We start from the raw sequence: 22,754 nt of genomic DNA, 5'->3' as shown, positions 1-22,754 counted from the left end.
TACAGTGTTACCAAGTGCTACTACTTTTAATTTACTTTGTATTTAAAACCAGAGAAATTATATTGCATAATCTAAGGGTGAAGAGAAAATTAAAAAGAGGGGAAACTCCATGATGGTAAAATATTGTCAAGGTTAGACATGGGCTGTTACCTCTTTTTATGCCAAACGGGGCTACAATGTGGGAACTCCCCTTTCCCACACCCATGTTTCATTTGAAAAGAGAAAGACAGGCAGGTCCCAAGATGGCTTCTGGGTAAATACGGCAGAGTGAGGCCTGACCCCAGTGTCTCCATCCCCCAACACCTAAGGAAATGAAGAAAAGGGAATAAAATGAAAAAAGAAGCCCATCAAAAAAGATGGCAGAACCACCTTCCAATTCCTACCTTCCTGAAGCTGTATCAATTATTCACCCAAATTCAACTCTAAGAGATTCACTCTACTATCCCCAAATCTAGAGAGGAAAAAATTAAGTGGGTTTCTTACATGTTTTTCTCCTCTGATGTCAGCAGAGTGGAGATGGTAACTGCTACATGAAGCGACAGGAGATAAAAAATGTGGACAACAAGGACTAACTGTCCCTGGCAGAATGAGAAGACATTCCACATGTTCTCAGGAGAGACGGCACAGCACAGGCATTATAGGGTGGCCCACGCATAAACAACCTGGTGAGCTCACTTCCTTGACCTGCTCTTTTGCTTACATGTGCCTATAGGCTGAAGAAAAGTGAACAGGACAGGAGATACCTGGTCCTCAAGAGGTAATACACAGGGGTCAGAAGGGTGCCAAGGAGAAATAACCCCAGTGGATCCCAGCCCAAAGGCCACAGTCACCCAAACATACGCAGGATGGAATGAAACAGCATGGCAAGTGAGTGACATACCAGAGTAACACATGAGTTAAAAAGAGAGCATTATGTGGAAGAAAATAGGCCAAAACCAAAAATCTACAGTCTCCCAGGAATAAACTAATAAGTGAGAAACACCAAGGATGACTCAAAATTATTTATATCCTAGGAAGCCTTGAGGTAATCAGAGATAAAAGGCAAAACTTAAAGAGAAAAATGATAGACATAGAGGAGAAAAAATAAAATCCATCAGAAAGATTAATGAGTATCCCTGAAGTAGAGAACCCAGGCCAAAGTATTTAAAGATCCAATACAAGAAAGTATCCCTAAAATGAGCAAGCAACGGAGCTCTAAGTCAAAAGAGCATTCTTTATTTTTACAAAAAATGAATATGAAACAATTAACTGAAACATGTACCCTGGTTAAATAATTGAATTTCCAGTTCTGAGAAACAATTCTTCAAGCAGAACAAGCCAAGTTGCCTACAATGAGGGGAAAGCCAGTCATTTTTTTCAAAAGTATTTTAAATGTAAAAGATAAACAATTCCTCCAAAATTCTAAGGGGAATAAAGTATAGTGCATAAATATTATACTCCTAGGGATGATATTGAAGTATAAAGGTAAAATAATCATCAGATATTCTTGAACATGAAAAAAACTAAAAAATTCATCATTCATGAGCCCTCCTTGAAGTCTTGACAATCTAGTCAGTGCAATGAATAAAATAAAGCTATCAGCAGTGGCATACCAATGGGGGAGTCAGTGAAAATGGTTTGCTTCAGATGCAGACGATAAAGGATGCAGTGTTTACAGAGAAATTTAAATAAGTAACAAAAGCACTAAAAGTCTGTTTTTCACATCACCATGTGCAAGCAATTCTAAACAATGCAAATGATAAAATACTCCTCCCCTCTGCCAGGCAGTCTCCACTAAACCCCTTGATCTGTTCCTCAATATCAGTACCAGGAAAGCCATAGGAAAAAGATTAGTACTGGGCACTGAATTCATTTAAATATAAAACTAATTTTAGGCTGGGCATGGTGGCTCACACCTGTAATGCCAGCACTTTGGGAGGCCGAGGCAGGCGGATCACCTGAGGTCGGCAGTTTGAGACGAGCCTGACCAACATGGAGAAACCCTGTCTCTACTGAAAATACAAAATTAGCTGGGTGTGGTGGCACATGCCTGTAGTCCCAGCTACTTGGGAGGCTGAGGCAGGAGAACTGCTTGAGCCTGGGAGGTGGAGGTTATGGCGAGTTGAGATCGTGCCACTGCAGTCCAGCCTGGGCAACAAAAGCGAAACTCCGTCTCAAAACAAACAATCAAACAAAGAAACAAACAAATTTTAAACAACTGAACATAACATTATATACCTTAACTATATGAAAATAACATAACTAATCAAAATCAAAGCTAGATTATAGAATAGAATGTAAATATTATCTATTTGACTATGTGAAAACAGCAATGTAACTAACTGAAATCTAAAGGGAAGGAAGGAAGGAAAAAGAGTGAAAGTTCTTAATGACCTTATTTATCATGGCAGGAAGGACGTCCATACTGTCTAGTATGAAAATGATAGCATCAGGATAAGCTAAGTAATCTACGGTTAAAAACAAGCCAAGTCTCAGTTATCTAACAGATCAAGAGTTCATTTCGTGCTCATACTCCCTGCACTGCAGGCCCATGTGGGTCCTCAGGGCTGTGCCTTTCACGTGCTGGCTCTGCACTCTGTGCTGTGTTGATCTTATGCCCCCACCACGTTAACATGAGCATCCAGGCTCACCAAGGTGGTAGAAGAAAGGGTGAAACTGGAGACCTGGCAATTAAATGCATTCATCCATAATGGTCGTTTCTGTTTTTCACATCACCGTGTGCAAGCAATTCTAAACAATGCAAATGATAAAATACTCCTCCCCTCTGCCAGGCAGTCTCCACTAAACCCCTTGATCTGTTCCTCAATATCAGTACCAGGAAAGCCATAGGAAAAAGATTAGTACTGGGCACTGAATTCATTTAAATATAAAACTAATTTTAGGCTGGGCATGGTGGCTCACGCCTGTAATGCCAGCACTTTGGGAGGCTAAAGCATGTTGTGTGGCTAAAGCAAGCCACAAGGTCACACAGTAACCTTGAAGAGAATGAGGAAATATGATTCTCCTGTATCCCAGAAGAGGAAGAAAACTGGGTGAACAGCAACACTGCCTACCACAAAAACATAACTGGAAAACACACACACACACACACAAAATGAAAACCAGCAAGTTCTTATCATCTCTTTACTTAAAAAAAAAATAACATTTTTTTACTGTGAAAAAAATGTTTGTTCAAAGTTCAGTAATTCCTTAATTCTCATTTATTTTTCTCCAGTTAAAATCAGGTAAAATTAAGTGTAATGATTTTTACATTTAAAAATTAGCGTGTATAGCTGGGCAGTGGCTCATGCCTATAATCCCAACATTTTGGAAGGCCGAGGCAGGAGGATCGCTTGAGTCCAGGCGTTCAAGACTAACCTGGGCAACATGGCGAGACTCCCATCTGTACAAAAGTAAAAACAAAAAATTAGCTGGGCCTGGTGGGCATTAACCACAGGCATGGTCTCAGCTACTTGGGAGGCCAGGGTGGGAGGATTGCTTGGGCCTGGGAGGTGGAGGCTGCAGTGGGCTGTGATAGTGCCACTGTACTCCAGCCTGAGTGACACAGGGAGACCCTATCTCAAAAAAATAAATTTAAATAAAAACTTATCATGTATCATATGGTCACACTTTTATGAAAGCATATCTCTCTCTCCCATCTGCAAACACGTTTAGGGTGATATCTAACACAGTGTTTCCTTAATGTTAATGAGGCTTATTTTTAAATGACAGAATGTATGATTTGTTTCTTTTTACTTTTCTACATCCCTTGGATTCCTTATAATGAGCACATATCATTCGTGTAACACAATAAAATCATGAGAAGTTTTGCCACAAAGGCAAAAAGGCCTGCAGCCCAAGAAAGTCATAATGTGGCCCTGCTTCTAATATTTCTAAATCACAAATTCAGTGGCAGATGGCAAAAATTACATGTACTTCAAAACTACCTTTTGAAGTTAAAAGCAGAGTACAGATGTTGAGAGACGAAATTCCGAATTGCCTTGTCTGTTTACCAAAACGCTCAGATAACGATTGTAAGTTCAACATTAATGACAACACTGCTTCTCCACAGGTTATTAGCAGAAGACATTTAAGATTCTTTTATATGGAAATTACATATGTGAATATAACATTTTGCATTTTTCAGTCTTCCCCCTTTTCTAAATAGGGAAAATGAACTTCTTAATCGCATAATTATTTCCTACTGATGATTGTTCTCCAAAATTTTCAAAATTGTTTAAAAATACTTATAACTTTAGTTTCATCTTCAATATCAAATATATAAATATTTAAACAGATACTAAAACTGAAGAAAACAAGATGTCCTATGGTTCCTTGATATTATCTTTGCTGCCGTTTACTGAGTAATAAAAAGTATAGAGAAAGATTAAGAAGCTTCAATTGCATATTATAAACTATAAAATAACAACTCTGATGGACTTATGTTTTCCTTATTAATGCCAAACCTGCCTAGAAGAAGGGTAAGATTATCAGTAATGCTAAGAAGGCAGCTGAATTCAGGCATCAAAAGCATATTTCTTTGATGGAGTTCAGCTGTGTTGAGTGGCTTGGCAGTAAGACCAAAGAAATGAAAAAAATATGGAGGTCATGCAAATTTACCAAGCAAAATCCTTCAAAGCTATGACACAACAATAATCTCATAAATGAAACTTTCAGTTCTCTTATCAGCATCCTAGGAAGAGAGAGAGAAGGAAGGCTTTTACATCTGCTGCCTGCCCAAAGCTGTAAGGGACAGTGATACGGTGATTGACATATCAAGAATCAAAATAACTTCATTAGACTGATGGAATGATCCTAAGAAGATTTAATTTGTCATAGGATAAATGTGATATCATCAAGTTTAAAAAAATCAATCATAAATGCATAGAATGTTCTCAACCTGGCTATAATGCAGTTCAGAAGGAAAGGTTCAGATGTTTTTACTGACTGCAAATACACTATCACCCTAGCATGAAACCCAAAACCAACCAAAAACTTGACAGCAAACTTGGTTCCATTAACACACAAGTTTGGAATCAGGAACAAGGAAGATGATTGTCTCACAGAATCCACACTAATCAAACAGACCACTTCCAAATCAGTGACCTGACTGCACATGATACAGACAGATGCAGGCAAAGCCTGAACACAGTGTCCGCCCGAAGACATTAACCTGCAAGCATGTATTAACTCAGCAAGAAAGCGTGTGGCATATATCGAGGTAAACTAAGAGTTAAAGGAAGATGAGAGCTGTGTCTTTCTTGTTCACAGCTATCCCCTAGCACAATGTCTGGTAGGAAGCAGATCCCAAGAAGTATCTTTTAAGACAGTAATTTAAAACACTTGTGGAGTAGTTGCATTTTGGGTAGCAGCTGCATTCACTGTGCAGCTGCATGTAATGCAAAACTAACCTGACGAAGCACAGGAGGCGCTGCCATGCAAGAAGAGCTAACCACAGTTGGGAATCCCATTTGGCTTTGAAATTGTATATTTCAATTTTTTAAAAAATTACTAAAAAATTTTGTTGTTCAGAGACATGGTCTTGCTATGTTGCCCAGGCCAGAGTGCAGTGGCTGTTCACAGGTACAATTCCACTACTGATCAGCACAGGAGTTTTGACCTGCTCCCTTTCTGGCCTGGGGTGGTCCACTCCTCCTTAGTCAACCTGGTGGACCCTGCTCCCAGGAGGTCACCATACTGATGCCGAACTTAGCGCGGACACCCATCTGCATAGTGCACTACAGCCCAGAAGTCGTGGACTCAAGTGACCCTCCTGCCTCAGCCTCCTGATTAGCTGGGACTCCAGACACAGGTTAATGTGCCTGGCAATGTTTCAAATTTTTTGCCTAAAGTGAGAATTCAGTGAAATATTTTATTAGTGAATTCAAATATGCCCAATCTCACATAAAATACAATGGCACCCTGAAGACAGATATATTGCCTTAGCAAATATTAATTGAGGCCTGTACTGCCAATTACATTTTAGGTGCTAATGATACAGCTATTATTTAGCTATTTCTGTAAATTGTTTGGCAATTGTCTAAAGCACCTCTGTGAAACTTAGGCTTGAACATGACCTTTTCTAGACCAACTCACTTATTTCATCAATGAAGGAAATAAAGTCAAGAGAATTAAAGTCACTTGCTTAGTCCCACGATTACTGTGGAGCTCAGTCAGTCATACAGTGATTTGCAGATGCTTATCCTAGCAAGTATTCAGCACCTACTTAGTGTTGCAAATAAGCAGGTGAAGGGGCATATTTATGAAAGGACTGCAGAAATAGCATAGGCTTATCCTTAATAAATATTCTTTTAATCTTCTTAACATTCTCAACATCAAACTTTTTTCCAGATTCTGTTTTTATATATGTTTAACCAAAATTTTCTTTTAAAAGTTTCTTTTAAAAGAAGCAGGTGCATGTGTATGAGAGGGAGACTGAAAAAAGAGTTTAACAAAACAAAAAATACTTACCTTTACTACCTTCTATCCTATTTTATTTTAAATTGATTTCACGTTCCGCTAACAGGTAGCAAGATTTGACCAACACTGTTCTAGAGCACATTCGGCTGGCTAATTCTTACTCTACATTCAATAATTAGCTCACGTGTCATCTCTTCAAAGAAGCCTTCTGGGAGCCTTCCAAGCATAAATCAGCCATGCTCTTCTTGGAGGGCCTGAAATAAGTGACAGTGAAGATTCGAGGAACAGACAGATTCAAGGTGAAAGTAGGTGGTGGCACTGGGATGTCTCTGTCTGCCACGCATGAGCCCCACATTGAAGCAGGAGCCCCTAAAACCCGCGGCAGGCTCTCCCCACCGCTGGTCAATTTCCTGTGCACCTGTGCACTCAGCACTTCCTGGCACATCAGGAGTGCTCCATAAGCAACTGTTGAAATAACTGCCGGGCACAGTGGCTGATGCCTGTAATCCCAGTACTTTGGGAGGCTGAGGCAGGTGGATTGCCTGATGTCAGGAGTTCAAGACCACCCTGGCCAACATGGTGAAAACCGCTCTCTACTAAAATACAAAAAATCAGCCAGGCATGGTGGCGGGCACCTGTAATCCCAGCTACTCAGGAGCGTGAGGCATGAGAATTGCTTGAACTCGGGAGTCAGAGGTTGCAGTGAGCCGAGATCATGCCACTGCACTCCAGCCTGGATGACAGAGCGTGACTCCATCTCAAACAACAATAACAACAACAACAACAACACCAACAACAACTTTAGGGAGCTGATGACAGAGCTGACCCTAAAAGCCAATGAAAGCACCCATCCATCAGAGTCTGCACAGTGGTAGCGATGGACTGAATTTGGCCTGCAGATGTGTTTCATTTGTCCTCTCCAGTTCAAAAAACTACAGAAAGAGCATTTAAAAATTGAGAGGTTTCACAAAATTCCAGATTTGTAGCTTTGCTTGTCAGCTTACCAGAGTCATCCTCATGCTGGTTACCCCCAGCATCCACTCTCTTAGCACACATGAGAAAGCCCAGTCGCTGAGCTGATCTCCCAGGTCCAGCCAGGAACTCACAAGCCTTATTAGGGTTTGATTTCCGCCTCCTGTACCAGATAATGGTAGAAAATCCTGCACAGCATAATAGTTTAAGGCTTGGTGGATGAGTCTCCAGCCAGCTGGGGGAAGGAGAGCATAACAAAACCGACTCTTTTCACTCAAGGCAGCACAAACCCTCCTATGTGTCTGTGGTCTTTTCCCAGGGGTAAAAGACTGCCTGCGACAACTGTCTTTACTCTTCTCTCTCTGGGACGAGATGAAAAAAAAAAAAAAAAAAAAAAGGGTGAAATCACAGGAAATAAGGACCAGAATTAGAACACTTTATTTTTCCTTGTATCCTCTGGCATAAAATAACACTATTTTTCGCAGATGGGTTTTCAATAAACTTGGGAGCAAGGCTGTGGAAAAATTTTTAAATGCTGTATGGGTCTTAAAATGCCAGTTGTTCAGACATAAAAATGTGTTTCCTCCCATGAACACATCTCCCTGGGAAGCCCAATCACTCCCAATCAAAATGACTTCCAATCAAAATCCAAACATATTTTTTAAAATTGAAATTGACAAGCTGATTCTGAAATTTATAAAGAAATGTGAAGACCTTAGAAAAGCTAAAATAATTTTGAAAAAGAATGAAGCTGGAATAATTATACTACCTGATTTTAAGACATCCTAAAGCTACAGAAATTGACAGTGGTTATTAGTGAAAAGGTAGACAAATAGATCAATAAAACAGGAGAAAGTTCAGAAATATATTTACACCCATGTGGAAACCTTTTGACAAAGGTGCAAAGGCAGTTCAGTGGAGAAAGGATAGTTTCTTCAACAAGTGATGCTAAAACAACTGACTCTCCATACGCACGTGCACACACGCGCACACACACACGCAGGCATACACAAGAACTTAAGGCATACACCATATCATATACAAAAAGTAACTCAACATGGATCATAGACCCAAATGGAAAACCTAAAACTATGGAACTTCCAGAAGAAAACACAGACGAATTACTTGCAACCTTAGCTTAGGCAAAGAGTTCTTTAAAATGGCACCATACTAAAAGCATGATCCATAAAAGAATAAATTGATAAACTGGATGTCATCAAAATTTAAAACTTCTGCTATTTGAAAGATACTGTTTAGAAAATTAAAAGACAAACCAGTGACTAGGAAGAAAATATTTGCAAATCACATGTTGTAAAGGACTTGTATACAAATACATACAAATAATTCTCAAAGCTTAAAAAAAAAAAACCCAGTTTTTTAAATGGGCAAAGATTTGGACAGACACTTCAGTTAATAAGATACATGGATGGCAAATAAATACATAAAAAGATGCTCAATATCACTCTCTAGAGAAATGTAAATTAAAATCACAATGCGATACCACTCTACTCAAATTAGAATGGTTGCCAGTCACAGAAGGACAAACAGGACATGATTCCACTTATTTGAGGTATCTAATATAGTCAAACAGAGAAGAGCGGATGCCAGCGGGGAACCACTACTGGGGGAAGGGGGAAATGAGGAGTTGCTGTTCAACAGGTATGCTTTCATTTATGCAAGATGAGTAATTTCTAGGGATCTGCAACATTGTATCTACAGTGTATGTGTGTGTGTGTGTATATATATATAATATATAGATATAGTAATTTCTAGGGATCTGGAACATTGTACCTATAGTTAACAATACCGTGTCGTGTAGATCTCATGTTAAGTGTTCTTAACACAATAAAAAATTTGGTTAAAATTAAGAAGACTGAAGACAATGTTGGCACAGATATGGAAGAAATGGAACTCTCATACATTGCTGATAGAATCATAAAATGGGACAAACACTTTGGAAAACGGTTTGGTAGTCACTTAACACATTATACATCTACCATACAGTCTAGCCATTTCACTTCTAGGTGTTTAACAAAGAGAAAAGAAAGCCCATGTCCATGCAAAGACTTGTAAATGAATGTTCCCAGCAGCTTTATTTGTAATAGCCAACAACACAAATGTGTCAACAGGTAAATGGATAAACAAACTATGGCACATCTGCAAAATGAAACACTGTTCTACAGTATAAGGAACAAAGTATGAATACACACTTCAACATGGATGAATCTAAAAATAATTAAGTGGAGTGCAAGTAGCCAGACAAAAGAGAATGCTGTAGAACTCCATTTACGTGAAATTCTAGGAAATGAAACCAACACACAATTGACAGAAAGCAGATCCGTGTTTGCCTGGAGATGGGGGTGATGGGAAGAAGGAATTACAGAGGGGCAGGAGAAAATGTTTAAGGGTCACAGATAGGTTCATCATTCTGATTATGGCAATGGTTTCATGGGTGTATAAGTGTGTGGAAACATCAAATTACATACTAAGAACTTGTGCAGTTTACTATATGTCAACTATACCTCAATAAAGTTTGGGTTTTTTGGGTTTGTTTTGTCCCCTTCTTGTCCCTGGACCCACTTCACTGGGTTAGGTCCTGTTCCCTAGACTCTCCCAGAATACTGCAGGCTGGCCATCACAGTCTTTATCACTGTGTATAGTTTTCATCTAATTATTAGGTTGAGTCATTTGAAATTGCCAATATTCTACCATTTCTGATCTACAACAACTGTAGTTTCACGTGGCTCAACCTAACACTTGCTTGCCAGCCATACTTGACAGTGAGCTCGCTGAGGTCTGGGAGTATCTGGCTCAGCAATGTTTGCTGCGTGAAGGTGCTGATACTCTGAAAGTTCTCTCCAGCCACTCCTCTGTTGGGTCCTCACAAGGAGCTGAGAAAAAGACTCCCGTGGGCCCTGCCTTTACAGCCTTCTCCCTTTCATCCATTTAAAAATCATTCAAACACCCAGTACTGTAAGACCTCCTTTTTGCACAGTTTTAAAACTTCCCATTTGGAAATCAGCTTTCAAAGCAACAGAAACACATCCCTAGGCTGCTGGAAGCAGAGGATATAGCTTTGAAAATGTAAAAAGTATTAAACATTTAAAACAACTATAAATCACAGGAAGACTCAGGATCCTGACATCTCTCCGAGGAAAAATTCCAGAGGCTGTAGCACTTTAAAATAATATCATGTGCTTTGGTTCTAGTCTTGGCTGCTTCTCCCTTGGAACAACAAAAAGAATCGTGCCAGCTATTAAAGGCGGTCTTGTTATATAATGCAGTTAATCTCACATACTCTTCCCTGTGGGATTTAACCCAAGTTTCACAGCGGTCTATTTTATTTAGCATTGATAGTTTTATTCATTTCTTATTAAAGAAATCTTTCCACAAAATTGGCTGCTCTCTCAGCCTTGGCTTGAGAAGGAAGAATATCTGAATTAAAAATCTGTGCAACAGATGGACCTCAGTTACAAAGAATATCTCTGGCTTCAGAAGTCCCTCATAGAGGCAGGTGTCAAGCATGTTAATAAGTTCCGGGCTTTCAGATTTTCCTGAAGACAGTTCAGCCCTGCCATTCATGTACTTTATAGGTAGAAGAGAAAATAAAAGTACAGAATTCCATAAATACTTGTCAGATTCTAGGGACGTATTTGTCTCACTTTTTGTTCATTTAAAAGGAACTGTGTTTGTATTAATAGGGAAGACAAAACATCAGGGAGATGAAAGGAGGAGGCAGAGGGGTCATGTTGCCAATATGCCTATCTTCCTCTGTAGCACCAACGGGTCTGCAAAGTTAGGGAGAGAGGTACTGGACATCCTGCTTGCCCTTTTTTGGTGTCGGTAGCTCCTCCTTTTACCAGAAAGTGGTTAAGCAAAACAGATTCTCACAGCCTAATACTGCTGTGCTTCTCCTAGGCTTAACCAGCCCTATGCTTTATCTCCTAGATTTTGGGTGGATAACAGAGAAGAGAAATAAGAGAAGTCATTTCCCTCTCCACCATATGACAAATATGACACATGCTCCATTCCAAGCTTAGAAACAGTTTCTAACACAGCCCCTTCCGGTTCAGAGAGTTTTGAGATAAGTGTGCTCCCTCCTCCTATCATTTTAAAACAAGGAGAAGGGAAAACAAAGGAAACACTTTTACTCCTAAAGCCATCGCCACAAGATAGGTATCACCATCATCTTCTCCCAACGGGTCACTAATATTTGGAGAAGCTGAATAACTTGCCCCAAATCACTCAGACTAGTAAGTGACAGAGAGCCCATCTGGCTCCAGGTCTGTCTGGCTCCAGAGTCAGTGCTCTTCTAGATGATTCTCTAGGTCCTGCTAAGTCTCTGGTTAGATGAATGTTGATAAATCTCTTGAGCGAGAAAGAGGATTACTGGGCAGTAATTTGGGGCTAGTTCAAGTGTAATTCCCAAACTATGCAGATACCAGAGACACCTAAATGGTTGAGCCTAGAACCAATGCGGGAAGAAAATGACTGCAGAGAAGAGTGCTCCCTTAATTCATTTTACAGCCTGAGGGAAACTGCCCTCATCAAACAGTTATGGGGTTAGATGTTCTTTAACAAAAAAGACCAACAGCAAAAACTTATTTTCATGATTGATTTGGAACAAGCCCCTTGTATTAATAAATACATACTTGTGACATCTATCTGAGCAAAAAGATAATGTAAACATTTAATTGGCTAAAAGATGGGTGGTCCAAAGAGACAGCTGTAATTCACTCCACCTCCCTCTACATGCTTCACTCTGTCCAGGGGCAGCTTTTACCTCCTGCTGGGTTATCACATTCCATGGACAGAAGAGCCATTTCCCCTGGGCAGGAGATGCAGACACCACGATCGGCATTTAAAGTTCTGGTAAACAAATATTATCACTTCTAAGAGTGACTGGCTTCAGGAATACCACTCAGTAGAAGGCTAGGTTTCAGCTTCAGCTATGATAATGTGTCATAGAATGATGCGCTCTAATGTATTCTTTGGTGTTAACACGACAGTTTCCTAAGTAAACTGCACTTGGGCAAATATACTCTTTAAAGCAATTTTTTGACTTCTTTTCCAGCAGCAAGGTACTTCTTTTAAAAAGAGAGAAATAAGCAAAACAACACAAAACCCCATGTAATATTCTTTCAACCTACTTCCTGGTTGTGTGTGTGAGTGTGTGTGTGTGTGTGTTTTCCAAAAAGCACAGAAGCAGCTTTTATGGTTAGAAAATTGAAGTGCTATCAAGTCTAGGAAATTACAGGGATGAAAAATGAAACAGCTTATCTACGTACGTCCCATCTGCTTTTGGTTTTGTGTTTTGCACAATCCATTACTGGAAGCATTGGAAAGTATGCTGAGACACTGAAAATGAGACCAGGGTGTGTCCTAGAGCAGCCTAGAGGTGAGGGTAACATTGCCACTGAGCTTGCACCAAAACTCACAGACTCAAGGGACAGTTTCCAGGAAACATCAAAGTAGGGTATTACAAATAAAAACAAAACACACACCAAACGGAGCCAGTGTTTTGGAACATGGTAAAAAGCAACTTTCCATTCACTGGGGAAACGCCATGTATTTCATTATTTTGTCAGTTTGGGTCACTGTGTTCTCCACAACTCGGCATTTTTACTGCAGAGAGAAGTTGTTCCCAAGCTGCTTCAACTGTAGACTCTCTGATATTTGACAGTTTCCCAGAACTGTGCAGCTGGGTTTTAATGATGTGAGCTCCTTCTAGTACAGTCTCTTTAGACCTCTCCATTCCAACAGCCTTGCTTCTTTCTCTTCTGACTATTCCTCACTCCACGTCCCACTTCTGTTACCTACTTGTAGGCTCTCCCTGAATTCTCAACACAATCATTATCTCCACTTCTGCATGAACCACAGGCAAGGAAAAATACCTTACTTCTAAAAAGACAAAGTTAGACACGATGAGAATAGCAATGGATTCACACTTCAAGTAAGTAAATGCCTGAACTGAAGAGGTATTATAATGAATGAACATTCTTTGGCTGGAAGAACTTAGTGGTAGAAAATTCTTAAAAGAAAACAGCTTTCTACCCTGTTGATCCAACCAATTAATGAAAGTACAACATTTGTAGAAGTAATTTGAAAAAATTGTTTTAGTCGAAGAGTAGGAAGTGAAAAGGGACAGTGCTAAGTTATTAATCCATTAATCACTCTTTTGATGTATTCTTTAAGAGGGTCAGAGGAACAGGCCCTTGGGATTCTAGAAATCAAATCAACAATGCTAGCATATTCTGTTTTTGTTGTTGTTGTTGCTGTTGTGAGCACAATTTCTGCTCACTGCAACTTCCACCTCCTGGGTTCAAGCGATTCTCCTGTCTCAGCCTCCTGAGTAGCTAGGATTACAGGCACCTGCCACCACGCCAGGCTAATTTTTGTATTTTCAGTAGAGACATGGTTTCACCATGTTGACCAGGCTAGTCTCAAACTCCTGACCTGGTGATCCTCCTGCCTTGGTCTCCCAAAGTGCTGGGATTACAGGTGTGAGCCATGGTGCCCAGCCAATGCGAGCATATTCTTAAAGGAATACATTTTGTTTGCATAAATCATCATGTTCATTAGTCTGCTGTCGTAAGAAGATGACAATCCATGAAATCATAAAACTGATTTCCATTTTTGAGCAATTGCACAGAGATTTGAAAGAAAAAATTTGACTTATATATGTATGTCTAGAGAAAAATATTTCTCTTGCTGACACAATATTCTAATTACATTGGCTTAATCATTACAGTGTTAATATATGCAGAAGTTCTTAGATATACTTTTACATGGATAAAGAAAGCACCATTAAGTATCATTAAACATTTTTTAGACTCCAATGAGAAACAAAAAACAGAATAATCCAACAGAGACAAAACCCAAAAGGTGACTGCATGTAACACTGAACTTCCTGCCACGGCTTCTTTTTGGGAACTTGTCCCATCTTGGGAGAACTTTTTCCTTCTCCCAAACAGTCTGCTTCTCTATTGCTTATGAAGAAGGAGCCCAGGGTCACCACAAGGATGAGGTCTGGAGTTGCCCATGCCAAGCCTTGTCTCAGCTTCATGACAACGATTCACAGTGGTACAAAGAGGATGCAGTATCGGGGGATGTGGGGGTTGTCAAGGCTCATTTCCCTATGAAATGATGTAACCTCCTCCTCTAAAGACAACAGGAAGATTTTTCCATCTTACTCCAGGCTCTGAGACTGTGGTTGATTGTGCCTCTTGATTGGTGAAAGCCATTGTTCCCCAAGGCAAATGACAAATTTCCCTTTTTTGCAGTGCTCTGCCTGTCCACACTAATTCTAAGGGAGTGGCAGGGTAGGATGGGGAATCAAGCCTAAAGAAGAAAAGGCCTTTCAATTCTTTTCGTGCCACTGACTCATTGCTGTCTACATCTTTTTTTTGAGACTGAGTCTTCCTCTGTTGCCCAGGCTGGAGTACGGTAGTGCAATCTCAGCTCACTGCAGCCTCTGCCTCCCAGGCTCAAGCAATTCTCGTGCTTCAGCCTCCCAAGTAGCTGGGATTGCAGGCGCCCACCACCAGGCCTGGCTAATTTTTATATTTTTAGTAGAGATGGGGTTTCACCATGTTGGCAAGGCTGGTCTCGAACTCCTGGCCTCAAGTGATCCACCCGCCTCAGCCTCCCCAAGTGCTGGGATTACAGGCATGAGCCACCATGCCCAGCCTGCTGTCTACATCTTGATGTTCACATCCCTTAAAGAGTGGCAACCCAACTGACTCCCCACCATCCTGCAACACCACAAGGAAGAGGCTGTGCCCCTCTCAAAAGCTGTTCAGATTTCATTTTCTCTGTCATTTTCAATCCTCTCTATTTCTCTACCTTTCTTCTTTGGTCTAGTTTCACGCAGGGTGTGAGATATTCTTAGAATACCATCTTGACCTTCCAGACCATATGTTCCCATTTTCATGTGGCAACAGATATAAGCAAAACAACTAAAAGGCACGTTGGCTAGCAGTCACAGCAGGAAGGATAATTAATCAAGTTACACAGTGAGTTTCTTTTTTGTTTTCCACTGAGAGGTAGCTATGGTTCAACAGAGGGAATAGGGGACCGGGAGTTAGAAGCCATTAGATGCTTCATGATCCAGTACATGACCTAGAGACCGATGTGCCAGCTCTCTGGTCTCACCTGCCAAACCTATAAAATGAAGAGGTTCAATTAGCTTAGGAGTTGCAAACGTCAATGTCTACAGGGGCCTGTTAGGGAATATAAATGAGCATAGAACACAGAGCTATGCGGGCTGGGGAGAACTGGGGCAGGCATGCCCCATCTCAGGGGACAGTGGCAGCTCAGAAGTGGTCAACTGTCGCCCTGAAAGAAGGGTCCAATGTCTCCACAATTGCTAATCTTTAAGGAGAAGCCATGAGTCTATATTTTAGGTAAAATCTCTATTTTAAATAGTGTCAACTAGTTAAAAAGATTTTTAAATGCTGTGAGCCAGGCAAAATATGTCTGCAGGCTGGCTACAGCCCTCAGGAGCACAGTCTTTTGCCTCTGCATTAGGCAGTGTCTCTAAGCTCTCTTTGAGAGGTAACATCCTATGATCTACTCTAGAGCATGTTTTTACAGCAGAATCTCCTTCCTGATGAATGGCCATTTGATAATGCAGCCAGAAATGGCACAGCACGGGACCGCAGGTGACAGGACAGAGCTGGGATTTGATCTGGAGCTAAAGGGCAATAGGAAACCAAGAGGGACTGGGCATGGGGGTGATACCGGAGAGAAATGGGGCATGATCCAATGTACATTTTCACAAATTCATCCTGATTGATGTGGGAAGAATGAACTGAAAAGAAGAATCACTGTACTTGGTCAAGCCAGTGTGGCAAACATATGAGTGCCAGCTGAGTGGCAAGCGATGGGGATATCTGGCCTCTGGGCTGCATAAAGGCCTGGCCCAGTGATGTGTCTTCTCAGAGGGGAGCACGCTTTTTTTTTTTTTTTTTTTTTTTTTTGAGACAGAGTCTTGCTCTGTCACCCAGGCTGGAGTGCAGTGGCATGATCTCGGCTCACTGCAAGCTCTGCCTTCTGGGTTCACGCCATTCTCCTGCCTCAGCCCCCCAAGTAGCTGGGACTACAGGTACCCACCACCATGCCCAGCTAATGTTTCGTATTTTTTCTTTTTTAGTAGAGATGGGGTTTCACCGTGTTAACCAGGTTGGTCTCTATCTCCTGACCTTGTGGAGCACACTTTTTCTATATCAAGGTGACCTGTAGGTTTTCTAGCCACAGGGCCGGGATAAAACAAGATGGCAAGCTAGAAAGTTCCTACAGGGGAGGGATGATGATTCTTGAACTCAGATGGAGGCAGTGGCTGTGGAGGAAAAAAAAAAACCACAGTCTCCAAAGATATTGAGGAGGTAGAATGGACATCTGTTTGTAAGTGATTAAATATAGGGGCAAGACAGAGGGAAGCATCAAAGGGGGCTGACGGTCCAGTTTCTACCTTGAATGACTGGGTGGCTGGTAAGGAAAAGACTGAAGGAGGAGCAGGTAGACATGAGAACCAGAGATGGCTTTTGAACATGTGAAGCGTGAGATGCCTGGGTGGTATCAGAGTCAAAAACGTCAAGTCAATGACCAGATTTGCAGAACCCACATGGGTCTGAGTTACAGAATCAATCCCTTTGAACTCTGGAGTTTTCTTTGCTTATTATTTTTGAAGTCCTCTGTTGGCTAATTCTAATACGAAAAGAAACAGTTAATCCATATACCGAAGAAGATTTTTCACTGATTCTCCTTTGATTACATGGTGCAACCCTTAGTCAGCTCCCTGCCCTCTTACGCACACCAAGTAACAAGTACTTCTATAGTGTTTGCCCTACCAGGCATTGTTCTGAGTATTGACCATGTGTTAGCCTGCTTACCTCTCACAACTGCCCTGAGGGATAGCTATCATATTATCTTTATTTTCTTTTTTTTTTAAATTTTCTTTATCTTCACTTTCCTAAATGAGGAAACTGATGCACAGAGAGATGAAGTAACTTGCCCAGTGTGAACAGGCCAGAGATGTTTAATCAGAATTTGAACCAAGTAATCTGGCTCCTGAGTCATGCCTTTAACCACCACACATTAAGCTTTGCTGCCTCTTCAAATGTCAGAAATGATATTCAAGGCTACTTTTAGTTCTCACCCTTCCACATTAAATACCCCTGCTCCTCGCTTGAGCTGGTTTCTAGATGTTCCGCTCTTTCATTAGCCTTATTTTCTTGCTCTTGAGCAACTAAAGTTTGCTGGCTTGGACCATGCGTATGAATGAGTCTTCTCTTCTGGATGAAGGGCAGGAACCAGGTCCTGTGTTTATTCCTTCTGAATCCTTTAAAAAGCTGCCAAGAGTACGCACACAGAGCAAGCCCTCATAGGCGGACAGGGCAGGCCAAGTAGGGATAATAGGCCTGCCCACATGGGTGACATGAGTCAGCTGGGAATATACTTTTATCTGTCACAACCTTAATTAAGGGAAAAGGTCTTATTTTGTAAAATACTGCACTTGTAGCTAGAAATGTCAACATAATGAATTGGCTAATTGTTCCTTCTTGCCGAGATCTTCGCCAGCACGGTCTCTAGATCACGGCATTGAAGCTGGAAGGCACCTTACCTGGTTGCACTCTATGACAGGACTGACCTATGTTATGGCACGGCTGCTGTGGGGCCAGGCCGCCTCTCACCAGGTTTTGGATCATGCTCTGTCTCTTTGGGAGGATTTTTCAGGGACAGAGTCTCCCCAGTTCTCTCACCCTGTGGTTTTCCTTCCTGTCCTGTTCCTTAGGGGCTGAGAAGTGTCAGAGAACAGCCGCTGTCTGCTCCCTGCCAGGGGTTTGGGGACACTCCTTTTGGCTGCCACTGGGTCACTCCTCGCCCCGCCCCATGCCCCCTCTGCAGATATTTCTAACTCATAAACCCCTGCATGCCTCCTCTGCCAACTGGCCTCTATCACTCCCATGGCTTACGTTCCTCCCCACCTCCCACCCGCTAATATCTCAAGACAAAACCTGTCGAGGAAGGGAGCCCAGAAGACACAGGTCACCTGGCCTGCACAGCAGCTCCATCCCTGCCCAGGAAATGGAGGCCTCAGGCAACTGAACTTACCGAAGACACCGGTCCTAAGGGATGCCCCTGGGAAGGGGCTTGGGAGTGGGGAGGTGTGAAGGAGCGGCCGCCTTTTCACTAGGTACCTTTTTGTATCACATCTTCTTCAAATATAAATACTTAGATTTTCAGCAATAATCTAACTCTCCCAGCTCTGTTTCCAAGTGCATTAAATAACCTACAGGTAATAGTCTGGCTCTTCACACAAGATTTTCTATAGAGAGAAAAATACGCTGACCTGCAAGCGTGCATGTTCGTGTCCTTATAGGAGGAATTTTTCTCTTAACCCACTAATAAACAGGTGTTCTGATTTATACACCAGTTCACGAATCTGTTTCTCCCATCTCTTTTCTGAGCCTGATCTGCTCTGGGTCCGGGAATCCCTTCGTTTGCGAAGCTGAAGACCAGACCCGGAGATGGGGACCCTGGTGGGGCCCTGCCCATCCACAAGGCACTGCGGCATGGCCAGCAGCCTTCCTCTGGTCTTGGAAAGCAGCTTTTCTTCCTATGACAGGTTAAGGTTGCAACAGTAGTAGCAACAGCTCCCATATTCTGGGTCCCCAAGAGAAGGCAGGCCAACCGGACCCCTGACTGGTTGTAGAATGACCGAGTGAGAGGAGAGTCATGCACTCCCAGCCCGAGCTTCCTGAAGAAGGAATGTCAGCCATCAAATGGAAAACCAATTGAGAAATCTAAGGGCTACCGAGAGTGGATCTGAAGCCCCCAACCTGCTTTATGATGAGGTGCTCCTCATCTGATGCATGTTTGTGGTCGAGGAGTAGAGGAAGAAAAGGGAAAAGATGTTATGAAAAAGAGGAAAAGAAGGATGACTAAGAAGGGGCAGGCAGGTTTCCATCAACAAAGAAAATTCAGCCCGTCAACCATAAAGAATGAAATGGCGACAGCCGCTGCCACCTTGGAGGAGTTGCTTAAACCTCTGCTGCCTCTGTTTCCTTTTGTGGAAAATGAGGACAATGACAGCATCGACCTCAAATGGTTGTTCCACTGATTCAACAGGGTCACAGATGTAAAGCGCTTTGCCTGGCTAAGCTCCACATTCCCTGTCCCGACCCTGACTCTGCAACAACAAGCACTCACACAGCTGAACATAGACAGCTCTTGGCCATTGAAAACACATTTCAAATACCTCAGAGCCACCTGGGGAGAGACCTGGCCAGAAGTCACAGTCTCTTGAAGGACCAGATCTGAGTCTCTGATGGACCTCCTTCCAAATTAGGAGACAGTGACAGCGACAAAGAGAGACTTGAACAATCACCTGGTCTAATACTTTTTATATTTGTGTACCATGAATGAGCCAAATGAGATTAAGATACAATGAGAAAAAAATGAATTACTTTAAAAATAGTATATTGTTATTATACTATTATTATTATATTTATTATATATTATTATTATTATTATTATTCAGTAAAGTTCTATAGGACTAAGCCCTCTAATTCCTAGCAAGCAACCACTTCTCCAAATCCAGACCTCTCATTTCAAATCACTAGTCCTCTCTGCCAAGGTTTGAACCCTGCTACGTCACAAAGCCTTGCAAGTAAGTCTTAGCAGAAACCGTCTTGTTTAAAGCCTCTGACTCTAGTGCACAGATCAGGGCAGGGAGTAGGTGATGGTAAACTCCACCTGCTACACCCCCATTCCCCATCCATTGTCATTCTACAGGGATGGTAAGTCTCCTACCTAGACAGGTGAACTGGGTAGAAGCAGAGGAACTGCTGAAAGCCATCGCACTAGAGCCACACTACCCAATATGGCAGCCACTAGACATGTGTGGCTACTGAGCACTTGAAATGGCCTGTGTCCTAATTGAAGTGTGCTCTAAATGTGAAGTGCTCACCAGATTTTGAAGACTTAGTACAAAAGAAGCATAAAATAATCTCATTAATTGTTTTCTGGCAGGGTATGGTGGCTCATGCTTGTAATCCTAGCACTTTGGGAGGCTGAGGCAGGCAGATCACTTGAGGTCAGGAGTTCGAGACCAGCTTGACCAACATGGTGAAACCCTGTCTCTGCCAAAAACACACACACACAAAAAAAAAAAAATTAGCCAGGCATTAGAGCACACACCTGTAATCCCAGCTACTTGGGAGGCTGAGGCAGGAGAATCCCTTGAACCCAGGAGGCACAGGTTGCAGTGAGCTGAGATCACACCACTGCACTCCAGCCTGGGTGACAGAGCAAGACTCCATCTCAAAAAATAGTAAATAAGTAAATAAATAAATAAAATTCAAGCCTTTAAAAAATAATAATCTATTCCTTTCATGTTGAAATAATAATACTTTGAATATACTGGGTTAAATAAAATATATCATTCAAATTAATGTTACATATTCTTTTTACTTTTTAAAATGTAGCTACTTCCAAATGTAAAACACATATGTGGCTCCAACTTGTGGCTTGTATGATATTTCTATTAGACAGCCCTACTGTAGAATCAGCTTTCTGTGTTCTTTCTGTTTCACCATTACCCCTATTGTCCTCATGGTTTATCCTTACTCTTCACAGGAGTGAGCAGTGACACCAGGGCAAGCTAACTAGCTATTCCTGGTCCTTTGTAACCCTGGAAAAGAAAGGAGAGAATAAACTAAAATCATATTCTTTTGGTGGGTGGTTTCATTCCCCCCTCCCAATGATCACAGCAACCTCTGAATGTAATACAATGCATGAAAGATTTAACAGGCTTCAGTTTACTCAACAGTAAAAATGAAGACATTTGGCTAAATAATCTCACAGGCTCACAAAATTTAAAAGCTAAGAGACTTTAGGATTACCTGGCCCCATGGTTTTCAACCCAATCAGATAAAACACACTTTTTATAACAAACATTTTATAGTACTCACTACTAATTCGGTATAAAATCCATAGATCATATAATCTGCCCATGTTTTAAAATTAATATAACGTGAAAACTGTAATACAAAGAAGAAATGAAAATAGCTTACATAAAATGTTGTGTATTTCAGTATGTGGATACTCTGCTTGATTACTCTAAAGAACAAGGGAGGCTCAGATTCTTGGACCTGTAGAATAACCACGAATGTGATATCACAATGCAGACAGATATAGGTGTGTTGCTTAGTGACTCAAACATCATTAGTGTTTGCTATAATTTGATTTTCTGGAGATTATTAATAACTCTTGGTAAAGTTCTGAGCAAAATAAAGTGCAATCTTACCTCTACTTATACACACTCCTGGAAAATTCAATGCATATTTTCAGACGTGAAAAATACTATATGTTTATATAGAAAACATAGTTGGATTCCTTGAATGTCTGGCGGAACATGAAAGTCAGGCCGGATATGGCCAGGTGCTTGCTTTGTGGGATTGCCCAGAGCATTGTTTAGCAGTTCTGCGCCCGCCCATCAAATGTCACCAGCACCCCACCCCCAATCATTGTGACATCTAAAGAGCTACCCTCACAGATTGCTACCAGCACCCGAGGGGGTGATTCCAACCTCTGTAGAGACTCTCTTTCAAACACTTGCATAATTTGAGCAAAATGTGGGGCACAGATATTAGATCTAGGAACGGTAATTTTTTTTTAAGAAAACATTGTACATACACATGATCACGTAGGTTTCACAATTTATGTGGCTGGTTTCACACATCCCTGTTGGCTCTGTTACATTTCCAGTTATGAAAATGACTTGTCTTCTGAGATGCTTTGCTTGTGTCCTTACTTAACAAAGGAGGCCTGGAGGCTCAGAGAGTTGGTGGCAGGCGAAGCTGGAGAACACAGGCTTCATGACTGCCAGTTCCGTGCTCTCAGGCTTGCTTCCTCTGGCACTCTCCAAAGTTTGGAGGACGTCACGGCAGCAGTTGTGCCAGTTGCAACACTTCTGACTCTGACTACAGTGTTTACTCTCAGAGCCTCGGCCTTTGCTGCTTACATAGGATTCTAGGATTCGTGATGGAGGCAGATTAAATATTTAGATCCCTCGAACAAGTTAAATTACAATTGGGCTGGATTCCCACTGGGTAATCCCACTTGAACCTTGTATACTCTGGGGGGAACATGAACTTTACTCTTTTCATTCAAAACTCGCATGAACAGAGAGTGAAGCTGGCTCCCCTCCATCTCCCCCGCCCCCACAAAAAAAACTGCTTATCTCGGAATGAAAAATCCATCCAGTTCCTTGGAGGATTCGCTTTGCCTTGCCCCATAGCAGACACAGTGTGTGTATTCAGCGGGAACAATTTGCTCATGCCAAGAAACTAGATCCTGTTTGAATGACAGTAGTTCTG

General features: G+C 41.6%; 1 protein-coding gene across 11 annotated transcripts in view; it reads right to left on the bottom strand.

The window, feature by feature from the left end:
* Positions 1 to 22,754, bottom strand: part of CRADD (CASP2 and RIPK1 domain containing adaptor with death domain) — a 251,333-nt gene that overhangs the window by 87,463 nt on the left and 141,116 nt on the right. The window contains exons 4-5 of one of the 11 annotated variants that reach the window (XM_030939090.1): positions 21,450 to 21,527; positions 21,023 to 21,067 (exon numbers count right to left, since the gene is read on the bottom strand). The exons of the other annotated variants lie outside the window; for them this stretch is intronic. Of the exons in view, the coding sequence (XP_030794950.1) occupies positions 21,038 to 21,067; positions 21,450 to 21,527 (108 nt within the window). The 3' untranslated portion in view covers positions 21,023 to 21,037. Of the gene's footprint in view, positions 1 to 21,022; positions 21,068 to 21,449; positions 21,528 to 22,754 lie in introns of those variants that run through there. 11 annotated transcript variants of the gene reach the window in all.

The sequence above is a fragment of the Rhinopithecus roxellana genome, chromosome 10, assembly GCF_007565055.1.
Source record: "Rhinopithecus roxellana isolate Shanxi Qingling chromosome 10, ASM756505v1, whole genome shotgun sequence".
NCBI lineage: Eukaryota > Metazoa > Chordata > Mammalia > Primates > Cercopithecidae > Rhinopithecus > Rhinopithecus roxellana.
The sequence above is the reverse complement of the archived record's forward strand: the minus strand, read 5'-3'. Positions and strand labels throughout refer to the sequence as shown.